Genomic DNA, 18,510 nt, shown 5'->3' with positions numbered 1-18,510 from the left:
GCCCCACAGCCGTGGGGTGCATCAACATGGCGGCGCCCCGGCTCCCCGGCCCTCAGCATCCTCAGCAGCCAGAATGAGCACCCGAGCCTCCTCATTCCCGGCTGGCGACTCATTCTTACCGCCAGGCCACCGGGAATGTTGTTCCCCACTCCCCCACGGCAGCATGGCAAGGTGGGAGGGGGAGCAGCCTGCCCTGCACCCAGTTTTGGGGTGAGTCACCCCGGGCAGGGCACGGCTTCCCCTCCCTGCTGACTAACCCCGGCCCCGGGGAGATCGGCTCTGGGCTGACGCAGGGCTTCGGGGCGGAAAACAGCCCGGGGGAGAGCGGGGAGCGATGCCCCGGTGGTGGGCTGTGGGCTCATGGATGGATGGAGGGGCCTGAGGCGGCGGCACGGCCCCGGGACTGAGGGTGGGCAGGATGGGTCTGCTCTGAGGAGAGAGGAGGAGGAAGAACAGAGGTAGTGAAAAGGGGAGGAGAGAAAGAGGAGAGGCAGAGGAAGGGGATGAGATAAAGAGGTGTGAAGAAGAGAGGAGGGGAAGAAGGGAGAGGAGAGATGGAGGAGGAGGAGGAGGAGGAGGAGGAGAGGAGAGGAGAGGAGAGGAGAGGAGAGGAGAGGAGAGGAGAGGAGAGGAGGAAGAGAGGAAAGGAGGAAGAAGCAAGGCCACAGACCAGCAGATCCCATCCATCCTCCCCCTGGCACCTCACACCCATCCCATCTCCCTCTTGCAGGAGGAAGAGGGTCCCAGCACGAGGCCGAAGCACAGGGCGCTGGCAGAAGGGGAGGAAGGCAGAGATCCCTGTCCCTGCTTTCTAGGACAGCACGGGAAGCACAGCCACTGTTTGGCTCTGTCCCCGGGGAGCCAGTGACTCCCTTTATTTAGAACCAGTTTTCTGCTCCCAGCCACCTCATTCCTGCCAGGGGGAATCAAGGCACGTCCCGGCCCCCAGTACCACACAGCCAGGCCAAGAGATGCTTTCTGCTTTTATTCAATTAATGCAGCAATCTATACAAGAAAAAAAAATAATAATGAAACCATGAAATTCCAAACCCTGACAGTGAAGAACCAAATTCTTCCTAAGAATCAACTGGAATTAAAAGATTCCCCCACGTCAGACTGTACATAAAATAATCTCTGCTCCATTTACAGCGTTTCACACAGTACTTCTCGTATCTCAAACTTCAGAACTGTACAACTTTGTTACAAACCACGCTTTTTCCTAGGAAAAGCTTACAGAAAAAAATATTGCCACTTTCTTTTTTATTATTTTTTTTCATTTTTATTTTTATTGGTAACAAAAAATTAGAATCTTTTAAAAAACAAAAACTAAAGTCAGCCAGAACTTCTAAGTGTGGGCAGGGGAAGGAGCAAAGACATTTCTCAGTCGAATGTTTCTCCTCCCAAGAGGGGAAAGGGAACATTTTTGGCAAGTAAAAGACTCTTTGCTGCTGGTGGGGGTCTAGACCCTGGACCCCCGAGTCCTCCTCAAAACCTGGCAGCTGTTTTGATCCATGGGCTTGGATAATTCCACCACTGACCCTTCTGGAGATACGGCAACAGTAACAAACCCCAATTCCTCCTGTTCTTTGTGGAAAAGCAGGGATGAACCCCACCTTCCTCCCCCTTCCTTAGGAAAGACAGTTCTCCTGGTCTGGGCACGTGGATTGTCACACTGGATGTAGCTCCCAGTTTGGGGCTGGGCAGGGACACGCCGTGGGTGCATGGAGAGGCTGGACTACACACAAGCAGATCAAAAACACAACAAACTAACAGGCTCAGGGCTGTGCATGAGCCTGGGGAGAAGTTTTGCCTCCAAACTCGAGCTCAGCTCCAGCCCCACACCACCAGCCTGACCTGGTGCCTGTGTGCAGCCCAACAGTGAAAACCAGGAATTCCGAGCCACAGGTTACAGGAAGGATCCAGACCTCCGGATCCGTGTGAAAAATGTCTCCTAGTTTCCAATCCAGGTTTCACTCTGATGTTGTTCAGTGCAAAAGAGTTAAAAAACCATATGTTATCTACACATATACATCCGTGTCTATAGAAAATGTCTGTACAAGTGGGAAGATGGCCCTGCCTGCACGCTGGGGATTCCTCTCCTGAGGGATCCTGCTCCCTCTCTCTCTCTCCAAGGTGCCAAGCCCCAAGCAGCCAGGTTAAAACCAGGAGCAGGTGGTGGCTGGAGAGGAGCTCCTCCTGTCCCCCCAGCCACACTGACCCACTGAAGGGAACAGGGAAGGGGGGAAAGCTCCTGAGCAGGACATGCAGGAACACCAAAACAAGCTGGGAAAGGAATCTGGCACCTGTACAGCCTGCACAAGGACTGGGATGAGGTGTGGCTGGGACCAGGACAGAGGTGCAAGACCTCAGCATGTCCAGAGACAGCCAGCACCTCATGCCATGGAAATCCTGCTCTGGGAAGCAGCTGTGGAAAGGCCAGCTGCTCCAGCTTCACCTTGACTTGACACCAGGGTAGAGTATCCATACTGGAGAGGCAGGGGTAAAATTGGGAGCCAGGAGGGGAGAGCTGAGACCTCTGGCAGTGACCTCTGTCACTGTCTGCACCCACAGCAGAGCCTGGCACCGTGACTGGAGCAGGGCATGGCCAGGATGGATCCAGAAGGACAAAGCCAGCAGGAGGAGAAGGGATCTCTGCTCCCTGCGTGCAGTTTTGCTGTCAGGGGAATGCCAAGCTGCCCAAAACAGGGGGTTTGTAGCCAAGAGCTGGCCTGGATTTGCAGCAGAAAGCTGGGAGGGTGAGGAACATCGCTTCAAATGCTACGTGTGGTCTGAAAATGGCATTTTCAAGGTTTCACAAGCAGCAGAAGCACAAACTTTTGGATCTCTGGACTGACAAGACATATTCCTTCAGAGGTTGTGCCTCAGCACGGAGCCAGTGGGAGCTCTCAGCAGGAAAACCACTGGATAAATCAGAGACAAAACTCCCAGAGCCAGCACTGTGAGCTCATGTGACAAGATCCAGCCTGAGCAGAACCCCAACACCAGGTGAAAATCAGCAGGGAAGGAAAAGGACAGTGGGACCCAGATGTCAGCAAATGTTCTCGATCAGCACTGCAGGGAACAACGCCTGGGTGGTTGTTTTAGACCAGGAGCCCCTCAAGACAGCAGCAAACAAGTTTCAAAATATATTACATCTTTTTATTGCCAAGCGTGCAGACCATGAAGTGTGTGGGGGACACGACACTAAGAAAAACTACAATTGGAGGGAGGGCAAAGCAGTAAAAATTTAAAAATAAGACTACTCCTTACAACTGCCAACACTTGGGTTCAAAGAATCAACTGGAGGAAGTTTTCCTTAAAAGTACAGCTCTAAATATGGCATTGGGCCCCAAACTTTGCAAACACCAAGGCTTTGGTCTGGGCTAACACAAACCAGGTGGGAGAAGAGGATGATGATGGCAGATGCTCTATCACAACCCCACGGGGCTGAATGCCTGATTCTTCTCAGCATTTCCTGTAGCAACCAGAAAACTCCCCACCCCAGGAACACAGGCAGGAATAAGCCAGGAGAAAGCAGGCAACTCCAGTGCTGGATGCACTGAGCTGGGGCCAAACTCGAGCCCTGCAGCGTCCCTGCTCCCAGAGCCAGCCTCGGAGGGGACAGAGCTGCTCAGCTCCCCCAAGGCCACAGCAGCTCCTGCTCCTGCTCCATGGGAGTGCAGCCAGTCCCTCGGGGTGGACACTGTGCTGGGAATGCTGCACCCGCTCAGCTCTCTCCACCTGGAAGGGGCAGTGGAGAAGGGCTCTTCTCGGGGTCCCAAGGCACAAGCCCTCACAAGCACAGCGTCTCCTACTCCTCTTTGCTATCCCCAGCTCTGGGAAGCAGCACATGCTCAGTGTGATCCCTCACTTGGCAGCCCTGAGATTCCAATATGGACCTCAGGACAATGCTGGGCCACGTTTCCTTCCTCCTGAACCACAGCCCCAGTCAGACCAGCACTGATAAACCAGAGCTCTAGTACATTCTTCTTGGAGAGGGCAGCGCAGGGACACAGGGCTGCGAGCCCATGCTGGCTTGGGAAAGGGTCTGGAAAGGAAACCTACGGCATTTAAAACACTAAAGTGCAACAAAAATGTCCTAAACCCTTTGAAATTGATCACAGCAAGAGGGGTCTGCAAAGCTTCAAACTTCCAGTTACCGCAGGGCACCCTTAAAACAGACCCAACAACCACCAGGTAAAAAAGACCAAGGAGCCCTTTGGTGAAACAAGGAATATGAGCCCACCATGGAATTTCAGCTCCTGGGGTCAAACATCATATTTAGAACATTTGGAAAGGAAAAGTGTTAAAGAAAAAAAAAAAACCAACAAAAAAGAAAAAAAAAAGGCAAAACAAAACAAAAAACCCAACCAAAAACCAAAACAAAAATAATACAATTCTTGAATCTTGCGCAATGAAACAGTTAAACTTTTTGGTGTTTTCAAAAGAAATCCCAACAGACCACCTGGCATAACTTTATCTGCCTCCTAAGGGAGAGATGCCCGCCTGACCCATGACTCAGGACACCACGTGCACTGGACATGTTCCATCCTCACGTATGTCTCAGCATTCCTCCATTCATAAAACCAAATCCTTCCTGTTTACTCTTCAGCCTGAAAGGAAAAACCAAAACTGAAGCTAGATGGAAGATAGCCAGAGGGAGGAGAAAGTTTTCACAGACTGGAGGCCAATCTCATCAGCTCCACGAGCCTGGGAAGTGCAATCCTCAGTGTCGCCTCATTTTAACTTTCCTGGCGGGGCTGCCATCCTCCTCCTCCTCGTCACAGTCCTCCGTGTACTCGTAAGACCTTCGCCAATAGTTCTCAGAGCTGAAGTTGCTCCGTCTCCTATGTTTTGGTAAGAGGACTGAACGTCTGTTCTCCTCCTTATCCATTTCTAGAATCCGTGGCCTGTGGAGAGGGAGAAAACAGGAGTGAGAGCACAGCACGACGGGGTCCAGGCGTTCCCTGGATGCTGTCTGCAGGTTACCTGCCATGAGAGCTCTGCCCGTTTTCCCACTGCTTTCCCAGCACTGGGCACTTGGCAGAGCAGGAACAGATCACCAAGTTGCAGCTCCCTAGAGGAGCTGAGAACTTTGCTATGATGGGCCAGCTCCTTCCCTTCCCAAGGCAATCTTTGGCCTTTACCTCCACCAGAACACTTCCAGTCAACCTCTTTTTTTTTTTTACTTGCAGCTTATGGCCCCAAGAAAAATCCCTTGGGCAGAGGGGTCTGTCTGTACTGCAGCAGAATTCAGAGCATAGAGCTGAGCTCCTTATGGTGCAGGATCACACCACAGCTCTAAAATCCTTTGTTCTGTCAAATATTAGCACAGTGCAACTGTTATTTCTGCAGAGCTGCCTCTGATCACTTTCTAGCAGGACTGGGTTGGTGAGCTGCACACACCACCTACTTTATCTGAGTGGTTCCTGAGAGATCCCACTATGATATCCATGAGAACTGTCTGTTACACTGGAGCCTCTGAGGCCAGAGAAAGAGGAAAAACATGTTTTTCACACCCATCTGCTGCAGGAGCCTATGCAAGCCATCCCCCACAGCCTGATAAGGTCACATCAGGCTGACAAACAGCTCTGAGGGATGTGCACATTTGTCCCGCATGATCGCTCCTCTAATCGGACACCGGCCCTCTGCCTGCTCCCAGGGAAACTGCATCTGCAGCCCAGCCCCACATCCTCATCCACCTTCCAGCCTGCGTCCAGGTGAATGAACACTGCTCACAAACAAACCATCTCCACCCTCCTCCCTCCAGGACAGGTTCAAACAGGGCTGGGACCACGTGGCAGCCAAGCCCTGGGACCAAATCAACTTTTGGGTTGTACCCATTGTGCAGAGAATGCCATCTGGATCCTCAGGAAGCTTTGGAATTGGAGTATGCAGGACAGCTGGCAGACTGGCTATCACTCACAGCCAGCAGGGTGCTCACACCAAGGTGTTTAAGGGAAGCCTTGCTGCAGAGCTCAAGCTTGTCTGAAACCTCAGCAAGGAGCTTCCCTGAAGGTCAGCCTTAAACGTCCACACGGTCTGGTTTCTCACACAAAAATACACACACAGAGCTCTGGAATCAAAACAGGCCTGAGAAGCTTCCCAAGAAGTCCTTAACCTTTCCCAGATAGCAAACCCTCACATTCCCTCCCAGGACTGCTTTCATAATATAGTTTAACACAGCTGCACAGGTTGCTTGGCAATAGAGGTCAAAAATGATTAGCTGCAGGGAAACTATTGTTCTGAACGACTGCATTATCAAAAGCCAGCCAAATCTATTGCTTCTTCATTATGCCACTCACAGGATAAACAATGTAAGCTGCTTACAGCCAGAGCTCAGCCTCCACAAGTCTGGGAGGAACGTACAAAGAGCTCATTCTGATAAAACAGATCTGGGCATTGCAGCAAGCACCTGGCAGGTGCAAATCAGAATGGTTTTAAATATGTTCTGAGGCCAGGCACCTCAGCTATGCACTGATCCAGAGACAACATCCCAAACATGGCTTTTAGGAGAGATGATCCCACCTGTGGGCAGCATCAGGATCTGCTTTGCGATGGGACCGCTTTGGTTTCAGGATCTGGTCCCGGTTGCTCCCCGACAGGCGGTCAGAGTTATAACCTGCTGGCAACACAGAGCTACTCAGGGATTTTGTTTCCAATCGAGGTGCATCTAGTCTTGTTCTGCAAATATTGAAAGAAAAAAGAATTTGCAAGGAGTTTCTACGGAATCACAGCAGAGCCCTCCACCCCAACCCCACAGCTCAGGAGAAGGGGCAGGAATACCCCATTCCACACCACAGCAAGCTGCACCTTTGTGGTACTAGAAGCTTCACAGCATCACAGAACGGTTTGAGTTGAAAGGGACCCTGAAGATCATCTCATTTCCAACCCCCTGCCACAGGCAGGAACACCTTCCACTGTCCCAGATTGCTCCAAGCCCTGTCCACCTTGGCCTTGGACATTTTCAAGGATGGGGCAGCCACAACTTTTCTGGGCAACCTGTGCCAGGGCCTCAGCACCCTCACAGGAAAGGATTTTTCCTTATATCTAATTTAAACATACTCTCTGTCAGTTTGAAGCCATTGCCCTTTATCCTGCCTTGGCTTAGGGACACACAGTCACGAGGTGAATGCAAAAGGTGCTGAGCTCACTGCAACCCCAGCTCTGGGATAAGGAGCAGAGCTGCTGGAGCAGCTGTGAAATCCCCTGAAATCACCTGGCAATAACTCACAGCTCCAGTTAAGCCACCTGGCTGGGAGATGCCCTGCAAAAGCATCATCACCTGCAACAGTAATAACTGCTTCCACCTGGAAACTCCCTCCTGCCCACGGATCTCCCGGGGTCAGGTGTTCCTCAGCTTGACTACAAAGTGCAGAGAGTTGAAGTACGAGTCAGGAGAAGGTGTAGCAAACAGAAGCTGCATCACACAGCTCTGCACACACTCAGGCTATGCTGGAGAGGAAGCAGAGCTCATCCCAAAAGAGAACTGTCCCAGGACTGTAGCCATGCACAGGTGGAGGAGGCAGCAAAAATGAAGGGGGAGAACCACTGCTTGCTCTCCAGTGCTGAACTTCAGCTCCTGAGGGAGGTTTCCACAGGAGAATCCCAATCTAAACTTCCATTAGGAAGCACATCCACTTGCCAAGATTCTCTCTGCCATCAGGGAGAGCCTCTTCAGCTAATCAGGGTGATGCCAATCTGGCACAGGCAAAGCTGGGCATGGCAGCCTGGGTTTGCCCAGCATGCCAGAAACAAGGAACACTTGCAGAGGCAGCTGCCAGGTTGGAGCCTGTGCTAGTCCATGCTGTCATTCTGAGTTCTCAGCTCCAGGGCTGGACCCAGTCCAGCCTGAACACCAAAGGTCTTAAAGATCCTGCCTGTGTCAAGGAAGGTGGTTTAAATACCTCTCAAATTCAACAGCAACTGCAGGGCTGCAATTCAAACAAACCAACCCCCGAGACACTGAAAGGGCAAGGGAACACCAGCCAAGCTCCCTGTGGCCAGGTGCAAGGAGAGGTGACACTAACATGGAGAACAATGTACCTACAAATAGACAAACTCTGCTTATGAGAGTGGAAGCAGAATGGCAGCAAAAGCCTCTAAAACTGCTTTCAAGGTTGAGTAGGTCTCATTTCTACACCCACCTCCCACGTTACCTCTCCCAGCATCTCATAAATTGAGAGCACCATTCCTCCCCTCCTCTGGCTCAAAGCACTTCCAAACCCTGCTGGCTCTGGGCAGCCGGGTGATCCAACACAGCAAACACCGAGCACTGAGGTGTTTATGACCTGCTTGGTAACCACACTGCCCTGGAGAATCCTGAACTCCACTGCTCCCCCAGCTCCCACAGCTTTGTTCTCCTGCTGCTGTCACTGAGAACATGCTCAGAGCAGAGGCAGAGCAGAGCCAGGCTCAAACGTCTGGGACCCAGCGGGCTCTGGCAGAATCCAGAGCCAAACATCCCAGCTCCAACTGGGATGATCCAACCGATCTGATCCGGAGAGCTCAGGGCTGATCCTCACCACCAAAAAGAGGAAGAGGAGTTGTATGAGGCCTCTCGTGCTTGCAGGCCAGCAGGGGAAGGAGCTGCTTTCCTGGTTGCACAACAGCCTGTTCCAGGCGCTGCCGCATGATCCCATCCGGGGAGCGGAATGGCGCTGGGCACAGATCCTGGCACAGGCACAGGGCAGGGACATGGGGAAGTGGCCACTCTGGCCAGGGATAAGCAGCAATTAATAAGCTCTATTTGGCAGCAATCACAGCCCAGCCTTTGGCAAACATCGCCACGGATTCACCACAGCTGCGGAGGCTACGCAGAAATAATCACCAGGGGGTTTGTGCTTTGCTCCACAGAAAAATCCTGGTGTGGTTTCATCTGGTTTGTCTGTCGGGTTAGCCCCTCGCTGTCTGATGGGCAGAGACACTTCTGCTCTGACGTGAAGCAAATCAGGCCCCAAAAATCAGGGTGGATGGGCAAACAAAGCCAGCAGAGCTCCAGGCTCTGTCCCTTCAGCAGGAATGCAGCAGATCAGCTGGGTACAACTGGGGAGACCTCACTGCTCCTCCCAGGACTTAAAGGGGGCTTATAAAAAATACAGAGAGCAACTTTTTACACAGGGAGATGGTCAGAAGACAAGAGGGACCAGTGTTAAACTAGAAGAGGGACAATTTAGATTGGATATTAGAAAGAAATCCTTTACTGAGAGAGCAGTGAAGCACTGGCACAGGTTGCCCAGGGCTCTGAGCAACCTGGTCTAGTTAAGGTATCCTCATCCATGGCAGGGCCTGAAACAAGGTGAGGTTTAAGGTCCCTTCTTGTCCTGATGCACTTTGAGGGCAGCCAGGCTTGACTGAAACAATCCAACACCCTCAGCTGACCAAGGCTGGAGAAAGCAAGAGGCAGAGCCAGTTTAAACAGGTACATTGGATATCTGCACCAGTTTGGGCAGCTTTAGCTTATTTATCTGAGTCTGTCTTTTCCAGAAAACTGCTGCACAACCTAGGACAGGCAGCTTCTCTTTCCCAAAGTCCAACCAAAGCAGCTACAAGACTTGGAGATGCCTCCTTGTGAGCATTGTGCTGCTTTCCCTGGCTGCTCCAACACCACAGCTGTAAGTTCTTATCACAGCCTGTCGCCCCAAACCTCACGTGGCCATACCCAGCTGTGGGGTGGTTTGGCTACAGCCTGCCTTTCATCCCACTCTATCTCCTGCCACATCTCATCCTGCCTCCCTGGGTCTGGGCTGATTTTGTTTGGCTAATGCCTCAGGGCTGCTGTTTTTCCTGCCTTCATTCCATGGGTTTCTCTAACCAGATGTCCAACTCCACTCCACTGGCTTTGTGCCATATCCTCATCATGTTGCCAGACTTGTTTTGAAACCAACTAAGCTATCCAAAAGCTCATCCAGTCTGGACTCAAACCACTTGCCTGCGAGCCTTATGCCAACCCGGGCCACAACCACAGCTCTGCCACCAATGCCCACGTTTTTGGCTGGGTTTACAGGACTCAAAGTGTGTATTTTCATTGACAAAGACACTTATTGACAGCAGAATTACTGCTAACACCTTCCAAGGCACAGTCAGCAGGGGTCAATGTGTGGCAGTCACGTGTTTTGGTATCCTAGTAGAAGGAACTGATGAGAGAGGAGATTTCTAGGCAGAAAAGAAGGTTTTACTGAGGGACTTTGGGGTGGGGATTAGTTTACTTTGTCTCTCATTTTCTTAAGAGCTTTAGGAACAAGCACTGATTGATGAAATGCCATCAAGAGTGCTCTTCCAGAACAGGAAGCCCCTTTCTAAAAGAGCTTATGGAGCTTGGCTTCCCAACACAGACTCGAAGGACAAGCTCTGTAATGAGCATTGAACTCCGTGTGTTTCCCTCCAAAGCCAGTGTTCCCTCTCTCCCCAGGAAACAAAAGCCATGATATCAAGAAAACTTTCTCTGCTTCACAGGACATTCTTCATCACAAGCATCAGCTTCAAAGACCATCCAGGTAACCCACACACGTGGGTACCACATGGCCAGAACCTGAACACACAGCCCAAAGCAAGAGAGTTTGATACCCTAGGTGTCTGGAGCTGGGCAGCCAAAGGAAATAAAGCCAGTTTGGGCACCAGCAGGGCTTGCAACCCCAGACAATACAACAAAGTGCTGCTGCACAGAGCCAAGAAGCGATGAACCCTGCAGGAACAGGTTCCAGGCACTTCGGCAAGACACGAGCGAGCGTCAGAGCGACACCTAATCAAGGTGTGAGATCAAGCCAGCAAATTAACAAGCAAGGCAGTTTTCAAGTGTTTAAGCATCATGACACCACATCCACGTTTATTTTGCTGTCTGGAGGGCTTCAACACTTACTTTCGGAGGATGATGACAGCTCTCCTCTCCTTGATGTCCTGTGGTCGAATGCAGTGTGTGATTTCATCGGCCGCATACCCACTGACAACAGAAACAAAAAGCCACCATCAGGGAGATGCCAGGCAGAAGCACAAAGTGGTTTCCAGCCTCAACAACTCAGTTTGGCCAGTATTTCCTAATTTGCACCAGGAATTCCTCCTCCAAACACCATCCCTCAGGTACACAGGAGCTAGACTTGCAGGAAGGAACAAACATCGAGGAAGAATGGAAACAGTCAGGGGGTCTTGGGGGGGTTCATGACTCAATTTTTGAGCCTATCCCAGAGGAAACTGCCACCTGCTCCAGCACTGTGAAATAAAACATGTAGAACTGTAGATTCAGACAATTACTTTATGAAGAAATTAGAAAGGAACAGTGAGGAAAATGAGCACATTCCTCCAAAGCATCACCTCAAACATGCCTATGAGAAAAGCTATCTCTCACAGCTCAGGAGTGCAGCACACCCAGACCCAAACATGTAACACATCAAGGAGGTTTTTTAGTCATAGAGGGGTGCAGTCATGCAGAGCTGAGCCTCTCACCCCCTTTTCCTGCTCATCATCCTCCCCAACACATGGCACACCCTCAGCCACCACAAGAACATCACCAGCCCTAACCCAGTACTCATGGGGTAACCTAAAAATTCAGACCTGCAAACCAAGCTGCACTCTTCTAAAACCTCCCTGTAACAGGGTGAAACAGCTCCCTGGGCTGAGGAAAAGCCAGGCTCAAGCAGTGGCTGTTGTCAGCAGAGTGTTTCACTGTGATGTGACTCCAGATACTCCACATTTTCAGCAGGCTGGAGAAAAGCCACGGCCAAGGACAGCCCCAGCTTTCAACAACACACTGGAGAAGCAGCCATGGGGAAATGCTGCTTCCAGCTGGGCTCCTGTGGCCAGCAGAGCAGGTGAAATCACGGTGGGTCCATGCAGAGCTGCCACCACACCTGCCCTGACACACAAACCATGCTGGGAGCACATCCGTCACTCCCAGGGTGTCTCCAGCAGATCCCAGCGGTGGGGCTGCCCTCTGCCTGCCGTCTGGAGAGTGTCACCTCACCCAGAGCCTTCTGCAGTCCAGCACGGGCAACAGAGAAGCTGAACACCTTCAGTGCTTCCTGAAACACCCAACAAGGGCAGCAACACCTTGGAAGGCACTTGGGCAAAGGCTGCTCAAGCCAGCACAGCCAGCCTGAAGCAGAAATCACCAAGCCCAGTGTCCCCACAAGGCTTTTCCGTGCCACTGCTGGCAGGCCAGGGTCAGGGGCTGGCAGGGTATTCAGGACACTCTGAGCAGAGAACAGAGCTCACACATGCAAGTCTTCTCCGGGGACAGGACTGGGTTTCCTTGATCTGGTTAGATAACCCACCCACTCACCCAGAAACACCTCCTCACACACACATCTACTGCTCTGCCACGAGAGTGAAAAGTCTAAGGCCTCACCAGTTGAAGCAGGGGTGGTGTCCAGCCCCACCGTGCTCCAGGCATTGCAGAACACGACAAGGGGCTCGTGATGATGCTCTGTTATGTTCCTGGAATCTCTGCGCCAAGCTCCAGTGAATTCATGAATATCACCCACGTTAACACTCAACTCTGCATCCTCAGCAGCACCCTGAACACCAGGGAAAGGTCTGCTTCCAGACCCACAAAGTATCAGCCTGGACACTCCTTTTCACCCCTTCCCTTTTCAGATCACTCCCAGAGTGGCACCGGGACATTTGTCGTCTCAGATGCACATGGACAGCATCAAACAGCCCCACCACTCTGGTCTGAGACCATAAGGGGGACACACCAGTCTGCCCCAGTGCCAAACTGGTGTGGAAAACTCTGCACTATACCATGTGTAGTGATGGTGTGCCTCTGCACAGGCAGAGAAATGAAATAAAAGGATTATTTGGTTGTGTTCATACTCGTGCTGCCTTGTGCCAGCATGAACTTCTCACCCACTGCCCAGCCTTGCACACCCTGAGCATGGGTGAAGGGCAGACCCTGAAGAAAAACACCCATAATGATATCAAGGGTCTACACACAGAGAAGATCCAGAGAAGAAACTCAATTTCCTGCCCAGAGAAGAAACCCAAAACAACCTGGAAAGGAACATCCAATTCCTGCCCACGAGAACACCGGAGTGTGTCATCTCCATCCCAGAGAGTTTTCCAGAAGAACATGGGGAAGTGCTGATGTTTTCCACACACTACCCCAAAACCAGACCCCAATTCCAAACTAACCTGTCAAACCTTACACCCCCAACTTTTCCCTGAGTCTTTTTCCATCCAGAAGAGCTGCCACTGAGCCAGAACTGATTCACACAGAGATAAAAGTGGATATTTTTGTGCAAACATCACCAGAAAGGAAGCCTTGAAGTTCTACAGACTCTAACAAGAAAAGCTTGAACAAATCTCTGCCTCATCACCACTGGCACACGTGGAACTTCCTCTGCACCAACAGCCTGTTCTGAGGGATCAGGCTATTTTGGAGCAGCCAGCTGCAGAGAGATCCCTCCAGCTGGGAAGGAAGGAGGCTCAAGCTCCAGAGACTCCAACCTGCTCTGATTATGCTTCCATCAGGCACGCCTCGAGACAACAGGAGGGACACACATCACAGCACTCCCCTGCCATTACAAACAGCCAGGAGACGACCTGGAGCTGCGGGAGGGAAGCCTGCATGGCACAAGCTCTGGGAACCTGGAAAATGTTACCTGTGCCTTTCGTTCCTCCAGCTGCACTCTTCCCAATGCTCAGACAACATACCTGGCAGTTTCAGTGCTGAGATTTGCTTCCTATGACAGCAGCTGCAGGGCAGGGGTCCACCTGGAACCCCCCATCCCAGCTGGCTCCACACACCCCCTGCTCCCTCCCTTTTTCCCAGCCCAAGCATTCTCAAAGCACACCAAGATGAAAAGGCAATTTCCTCCATCTCTCCCCCCACTGCTTCTATGGACTGATGCTCACCAAATTATTGTTAAAATAAGAAAAACCCAGAAACGTGGTGGGGTCAGCAGCCCCTCCCCAGGGAGCTGGTGGCTCACAGGACTGGGATCCAGCAGCACACACTGAGCTGATGCTTCCTCCTGGCCTGGCAGCCACTGGGACAAACCTGCAGGAGCTCCTGCTTCCAGGGCTGTGGGAAAAGTGGGGACTGGAGGAGGCCACCTTCTAGATCTCAAAACCTACAGGAGCAAATCTCTGCAGATGTGAAAGGAGAGGAGACAGGGCCTTGCTGGAAGAGGGAAGGGCTCACTGGCAGGTCATGGGGTGGCTCAGCCTTTGCCTTCTGGCAGAGGGGCACAGCCCAGCCACGTGAATCTTGTTCCACCTCACCTGTCACTTGAGGTCTGAACGCTTTCCAAGGAGTCTGAGGCAGGTTCAGTGTTGGCAAACACCACATCCTGCTTCAGGGCAGGCAAACAAAATCAAGGGAGGGAAATGGGGAAAGTGCCTCTGCAAAATCCCTACTGGGTCAGCAGCTGTGGAATTAGGAGCAGGAATGGGACAGGGGCAATCTGGGGCCAGTGTGAGAGTGCTGTGGGGTCAAAGAGAGGGATCTGACAGCTTCCTTTAAATCCTCAGGACTTCCACACAGCCCCCAAAGACACACAGCTTCCCTGGAAGGGCTGCAGGCCAGGAGCAGCCACTGACCCAGCAGGATTTGAATCCCAGACATTACAGGCATGCCACCTCTATCTGTGCCCGTTCCCCATCTCCAGGGCAACTGCCTCCAGCAGCTGTTTACCCAGAGGAGAAAACGCCAAGTTTGGGGAGTTGTCTTAGTCATGACCAAGGGCTGGATTTGGCGACACACCCCTGAGCACAATCTGCAGCTCTCTGCTCCTCCGGACTGCTGGGGTGAGGTGGGAGAACAGGAGATCTGCTGTGGGGCAAGGAATTAATTCCAGACAGGATCCCACCAACAGGGAACAGTCACTTTGGCAGAATCCCTCATAAGTGAGTGTAAAGCACCTGCTAACTGCTGCACCAAATTTGAAATAATCCCCGTTTTAAAGTCTATTACTTGCTGGAAAGCAGAACATCTGTCGGTGATCAAGCTGCAGAATGGGTGGGTCAGAAGGCAGCCCTTGGATTTGGAGGGAAAAAATATCAAGATATTTTCATCTGGTTTGTAGGATTGCTTCAGCCACATGAACAAACTGATTACAGCACCTGAGTGACACTGGCCAACAACCCAAACACCCCTGGGAAACACCTCACTCCAATTCCAGCCCTGAGCCAGCAGCCTCTTCCAGCAGAGCAAGGGTCTGGAATAACAAAACATCATTTTCTGGTCCTGGAGCAGAGAAAGCATCTCTCCTTCCTCCCACCATCCTCCACTGCAGATCCTCCTCCGGAGTTTTTCAGGAGGCTTTGACTGCAAGACTTGAGGCTGACCCTGCATTAGCAGCTCTGCCAGAATGCTTCCAAACAGGATAAAACTCTCACTGTCCTTAAAAAAAAGAAGGCCTCTGGCTGTAAAAGGAAGGACAACTATTTATCCAGGCCTGACAAGGAAAGACAGTAGAGGGGTTTGCATCAGGAGCAGGAAATTAAGGTAGAAAGTTTTCTTCCTGGTATCTCAGGAAGTCAGGGAGCAGAGCAGCTGCCTCACAGCCAGCAGTCCATCCCTGGGGATGGAGCTTGCTCTGCAGTAAAAAGATACAGAGCAGGATGGGTCCCCTTGGGTCCCATTTCACAAAATCACCCCGACCTCTGCCCCCAGAGCCCTGTCAAACCACCAGAGAATGAGAAAATGTCCTCAGCGCCATTCCCGACTCCCTCTGCAGCCTCCCTCATCCCTGGCTAATCCACACAAGTTACCTAACACCGGGGTACGGCAAGGATTAGTTAATGTTTGTGCAGCTTTTCCGAGATAAAAGCGACGCGAGATCCCGGCATTTATTATTGATGCACCAGTCAAGGAGGCCGTGTGTTTGTGGGGGGAAAAATTCCTTCCCGAACCCTGCAGCGATCAATTTACAAGCCAAAGCAAGGGATTGTATTACGGCCTGGGAGCCCGGAAAACCGGCCTGGACCTTCACCAGCCCAGAAAAACATCCCCTCAAACGAGGGTACAGCTGGTAGCAGTGCTGGCACAGCCCTGGTGATCCCTGCTCCTGGCAGGGAGCACTCTGACCTTCAGGGACACCAGGACTGGGAGCTCCGGTGCCAGGCTTGGAGCTGCCCTCCCCAGGAGCTGGGGACCGGCAGGACCCCGGTGCTCCAGCCCCTCCTGTCCCCTTACCTGTGTGCTCCCCCTCCCAGCCGGTACCGGGAGGCAGCGGGATTTTAGGAAGCAGGCGTTTCCCGGTGCCAATCCCAGCTTTGCTGCCGGCCAACTGCGTGACCTTGGGCAGGTCATTGCACCTTCCAGGGCTCTTCCTCGACACACGAGAAGTCCCTTCCTGTGCCCGTGACCCGCTGCACTTCCAAGCGACAATCACGCGGGGCTCTGCACGCTGTCTCCCTATGTCACCGGGCAGGGGAGGGCTCAGCATTCCCAGTTTACAGACTGGGAAGACGGGGCCATTCACAGCTCCTCTCCGCGATTAAGGTCAGGTCAGAGAAGACCCGGCCGAGCTAAGAATAGACCCAGGAGCCCTGTCCCTACAGCTGCTCCGATCTGACCACTCTTGGGCAAAGGATCCATTTTGTGTCTCAACGTGTTACTTTAACCATTTACAAGAACCCAATGGCTAAACTCAGCCCTGCCAGCACGCTCCCACCAGCATTCACCCAAACCCCATGGAGGGGGCACCCCCCAAATCCTCACCCCCCACCACGGCAGGACCTGCCCTCCCCAAAATCCCTGCCTCACCCCTTGCAGCACAGCGAGCCCCGAGCACCGACGGGCGAGGAGCCGGAGCCCGCGGCGCATCCGTGCGCCTCGTGATCCGCGTTACACAACCGGGGCCTCGGCAACGCGGGCCACTCACCTGAGCACCGTGACGCTGCCCCTCTTCACGGGCAGGAACAGGACGGGCTCCGACACCCTGATGGGCTTGAACTGGAACTTACAGCCGAAGCAGAGCGCCGAGTCGCTGAAGAAGGACACGGAGACGATGGGCCTCTCAAAGATATGGATGGGGTCCACGTGGGAGACAATGCAGCCCCCCGGCTGGTAGTCGTTGATGACGGCACTGTTCACAAAGCCCTCGGGGATCACCCGGTGCTCCACCAGCTTCCTGATCACCAGGTCGTGCACCCACTCGGGGATGGCGTCCACCTCGCCCCGCGGGTACAGGCGCTCCTGCCCGGGGCCTCGCCGCTGCAGCTGAGACCCGTACGTGTAGCCTTCCCCGAAAAAATACTTGTTCCGCAGCGGCGCCCGGTCCACCGTGTGCTCCTTGTAGAGCCCCTTCTCCGCCCGGGACACCACGTCCTCGATGCGCGCCTCGATCTTGGCGCACTCCTCGGCGCTGAAGAGGCGAAGCTGGCGGATGCCGCTCTTCACTTTCCGAGCCTCCTCCTCCTCCTTCTGCTCCTCGTAGTCGCTGGGCTCGGAGCCGGAGTCCTCCTGGTGCCGCCGCTTGCGGTCGTACGGAGGCTCGGGGGGCTCCCGCGGCAGGCCGCCGCCGCCCCCGCCGCCTTTGTGGCCGTCCCGGTAGGGCATCATGGACTTGAGCTTCTCCCGCAGGTCCGTGTAGCCGCTGCCGGCCATGGCGCGTCCGCAGCCCCCGCCTCTATCGATCCCGGCGCTGCAGGCGGCGGCGGGCGGCGGCGGGGGACGCGCAGCTGCTGCTCATGGCACCCGCCGCCCTGCCGGGAGAGAGAGCCGCGCCGGACGGCGAGGTGAGCACGGGGTCCCGGTGCCGCGCCAGACCCGCTCCCGCCCCCAACCCTCCTCGGGGGACGGGACCCCGCTCCCGCCCTCTCCCTCCCTCCTTGCCGGGGCCACACTCACGGCTCGGCCCGGGGCGGGCGCGGACAACGCTGCCGGTGCTCACGCGGCGGCAGGGCCTGGCACATTCCCAGCGGCGGCCCCCGTTCCCGCCGCCGCGGCTCTGCCCATGGCGGGGGATAAGCGGAGGAGGCGTGGGGGGGGTCCCGTGCCGTGCCGGGGGGCGGCGGCGGGCGGGGGTCTGGCGCGGCCCTTCCCGCTACGTCACCAGGAGCCGGCCCGACATCCCGGAGCGCCGCGGGGCCGGCCCGCGCCACGCCCCGCCCCGCCGCGCACGCGCCGCCGCCCCGGCCCCGCCCCTCCCGCGCGCGTACGGGCAGAGCGCGCCACCCGCTCCCGCCCCTTTCCCCCCCCCGGCGCGCGCCCACCGGCGCCGTTAACCGGCAGCGGCAGCCCCGCCCCGCGCGGCGCTGATTGGCCGGGGGGCGGCCGCGAGCTCCGCGGGCCGGCCGCTGATTGGGCGGTTGGAGCGCGCGCGCGCGCGTGGCGGGGAGGGAGGGGCGCGGAGGTGGCGGCGGGCGCGCGGCGCCGGCGCCCCCTGGCGGACGCGACGAGCGCGACAGGAGGAGGGGCGTGACTGAAAGGGGAGGGGCGGGGGAAACTGAGGCACGGGCGGGATGGGGAAACGGAGACCGGTGGGGGAAACCGAGGCACCGGGAATAGGAAACACATGGTGATCGGTCAGACACGGCGGGCAGCATCCCCCCTGCGGCAGCGAGCGC

General features: G+C 54.3%; 1 protein-coding gene across 2 annotated transcripts; it reads right to left on the bottom strand.

Annotated features, from left to right (window-relative positions):
* Positions 1–970: 970 nt before the first annotated feature.
* On the bottom strand, positions 971–17,548 carry ALKBH5 (alkB homolog 5, RNA demethylase). 2 transcript variants are annotated; one of them, XM_064389815.1, is made up of 4 exons: positions 16,824–17,548; positions 10,859–10,939; positions 6,529–6,684; positions 971–4,910 (listed from the first exon to the last, which is right to left on the bottom strand). In XM_064389815.1, exons 1-4 carry the CDS (start codon positions 17,546–17,548, stop codon positions 4,727–4,729), a joined length of 1,146 nt encoding a protein of 381 aa, XP_064245885.1. In that variant the 3' UTR covers positions 971–4,726. The 2 variants fall into 2 exon arrangements, with proteins under 2 accessions (XP_064245885.1, XP_064245886.1); XM_064389816.1 differs by lacking the exon at positions 10,859–10,939.
* Positions 17,549–18,510: the final 962 nt, after the last annotated feature.

This window comes from Passer domesticus, chromosome 15, assembly GCF_036417665.1.
Source record: "Passer domesticus isolate bPasDom1 chromosome 15, bPasDom1.hap1, whole genome shotgun sequence".
Classification (NCBI taxonomy): Eukaryota; Metazoa; Chordata; class Aves; order Passeriformes; family Passeridae; genus Passer; species Passer domesticus.
The sequence above is the reverse complement of the archived record's forward strand: the minus strand, read 5'-3'. Positions and strand labels throughout refer to the sequence as shown.

Coding starts and splice junctions, on each gene's coding strand:
- ALKBH5 (XM_064389815.1), bottom strand. CDS start 17,548: ATGGCCGGCAGCGGCTACACGGACCTGCGGGAGAAGCTCAAGTCCATG. Junction 10,940..16,823: donor GGCAGCGTCACGGTGCTCAG/GTGAGTGGCCCG, acceptor TTCTGTTGTCAG/TGGGTATGCGGCCGATGAAA. Junction 6,685..10,858: donor GCTGTCATCATCCTCCGAAA/GTAAGTGTTGAA, acceptor CAATATTTGCAG/AACAAGACTAGATGCACCTC.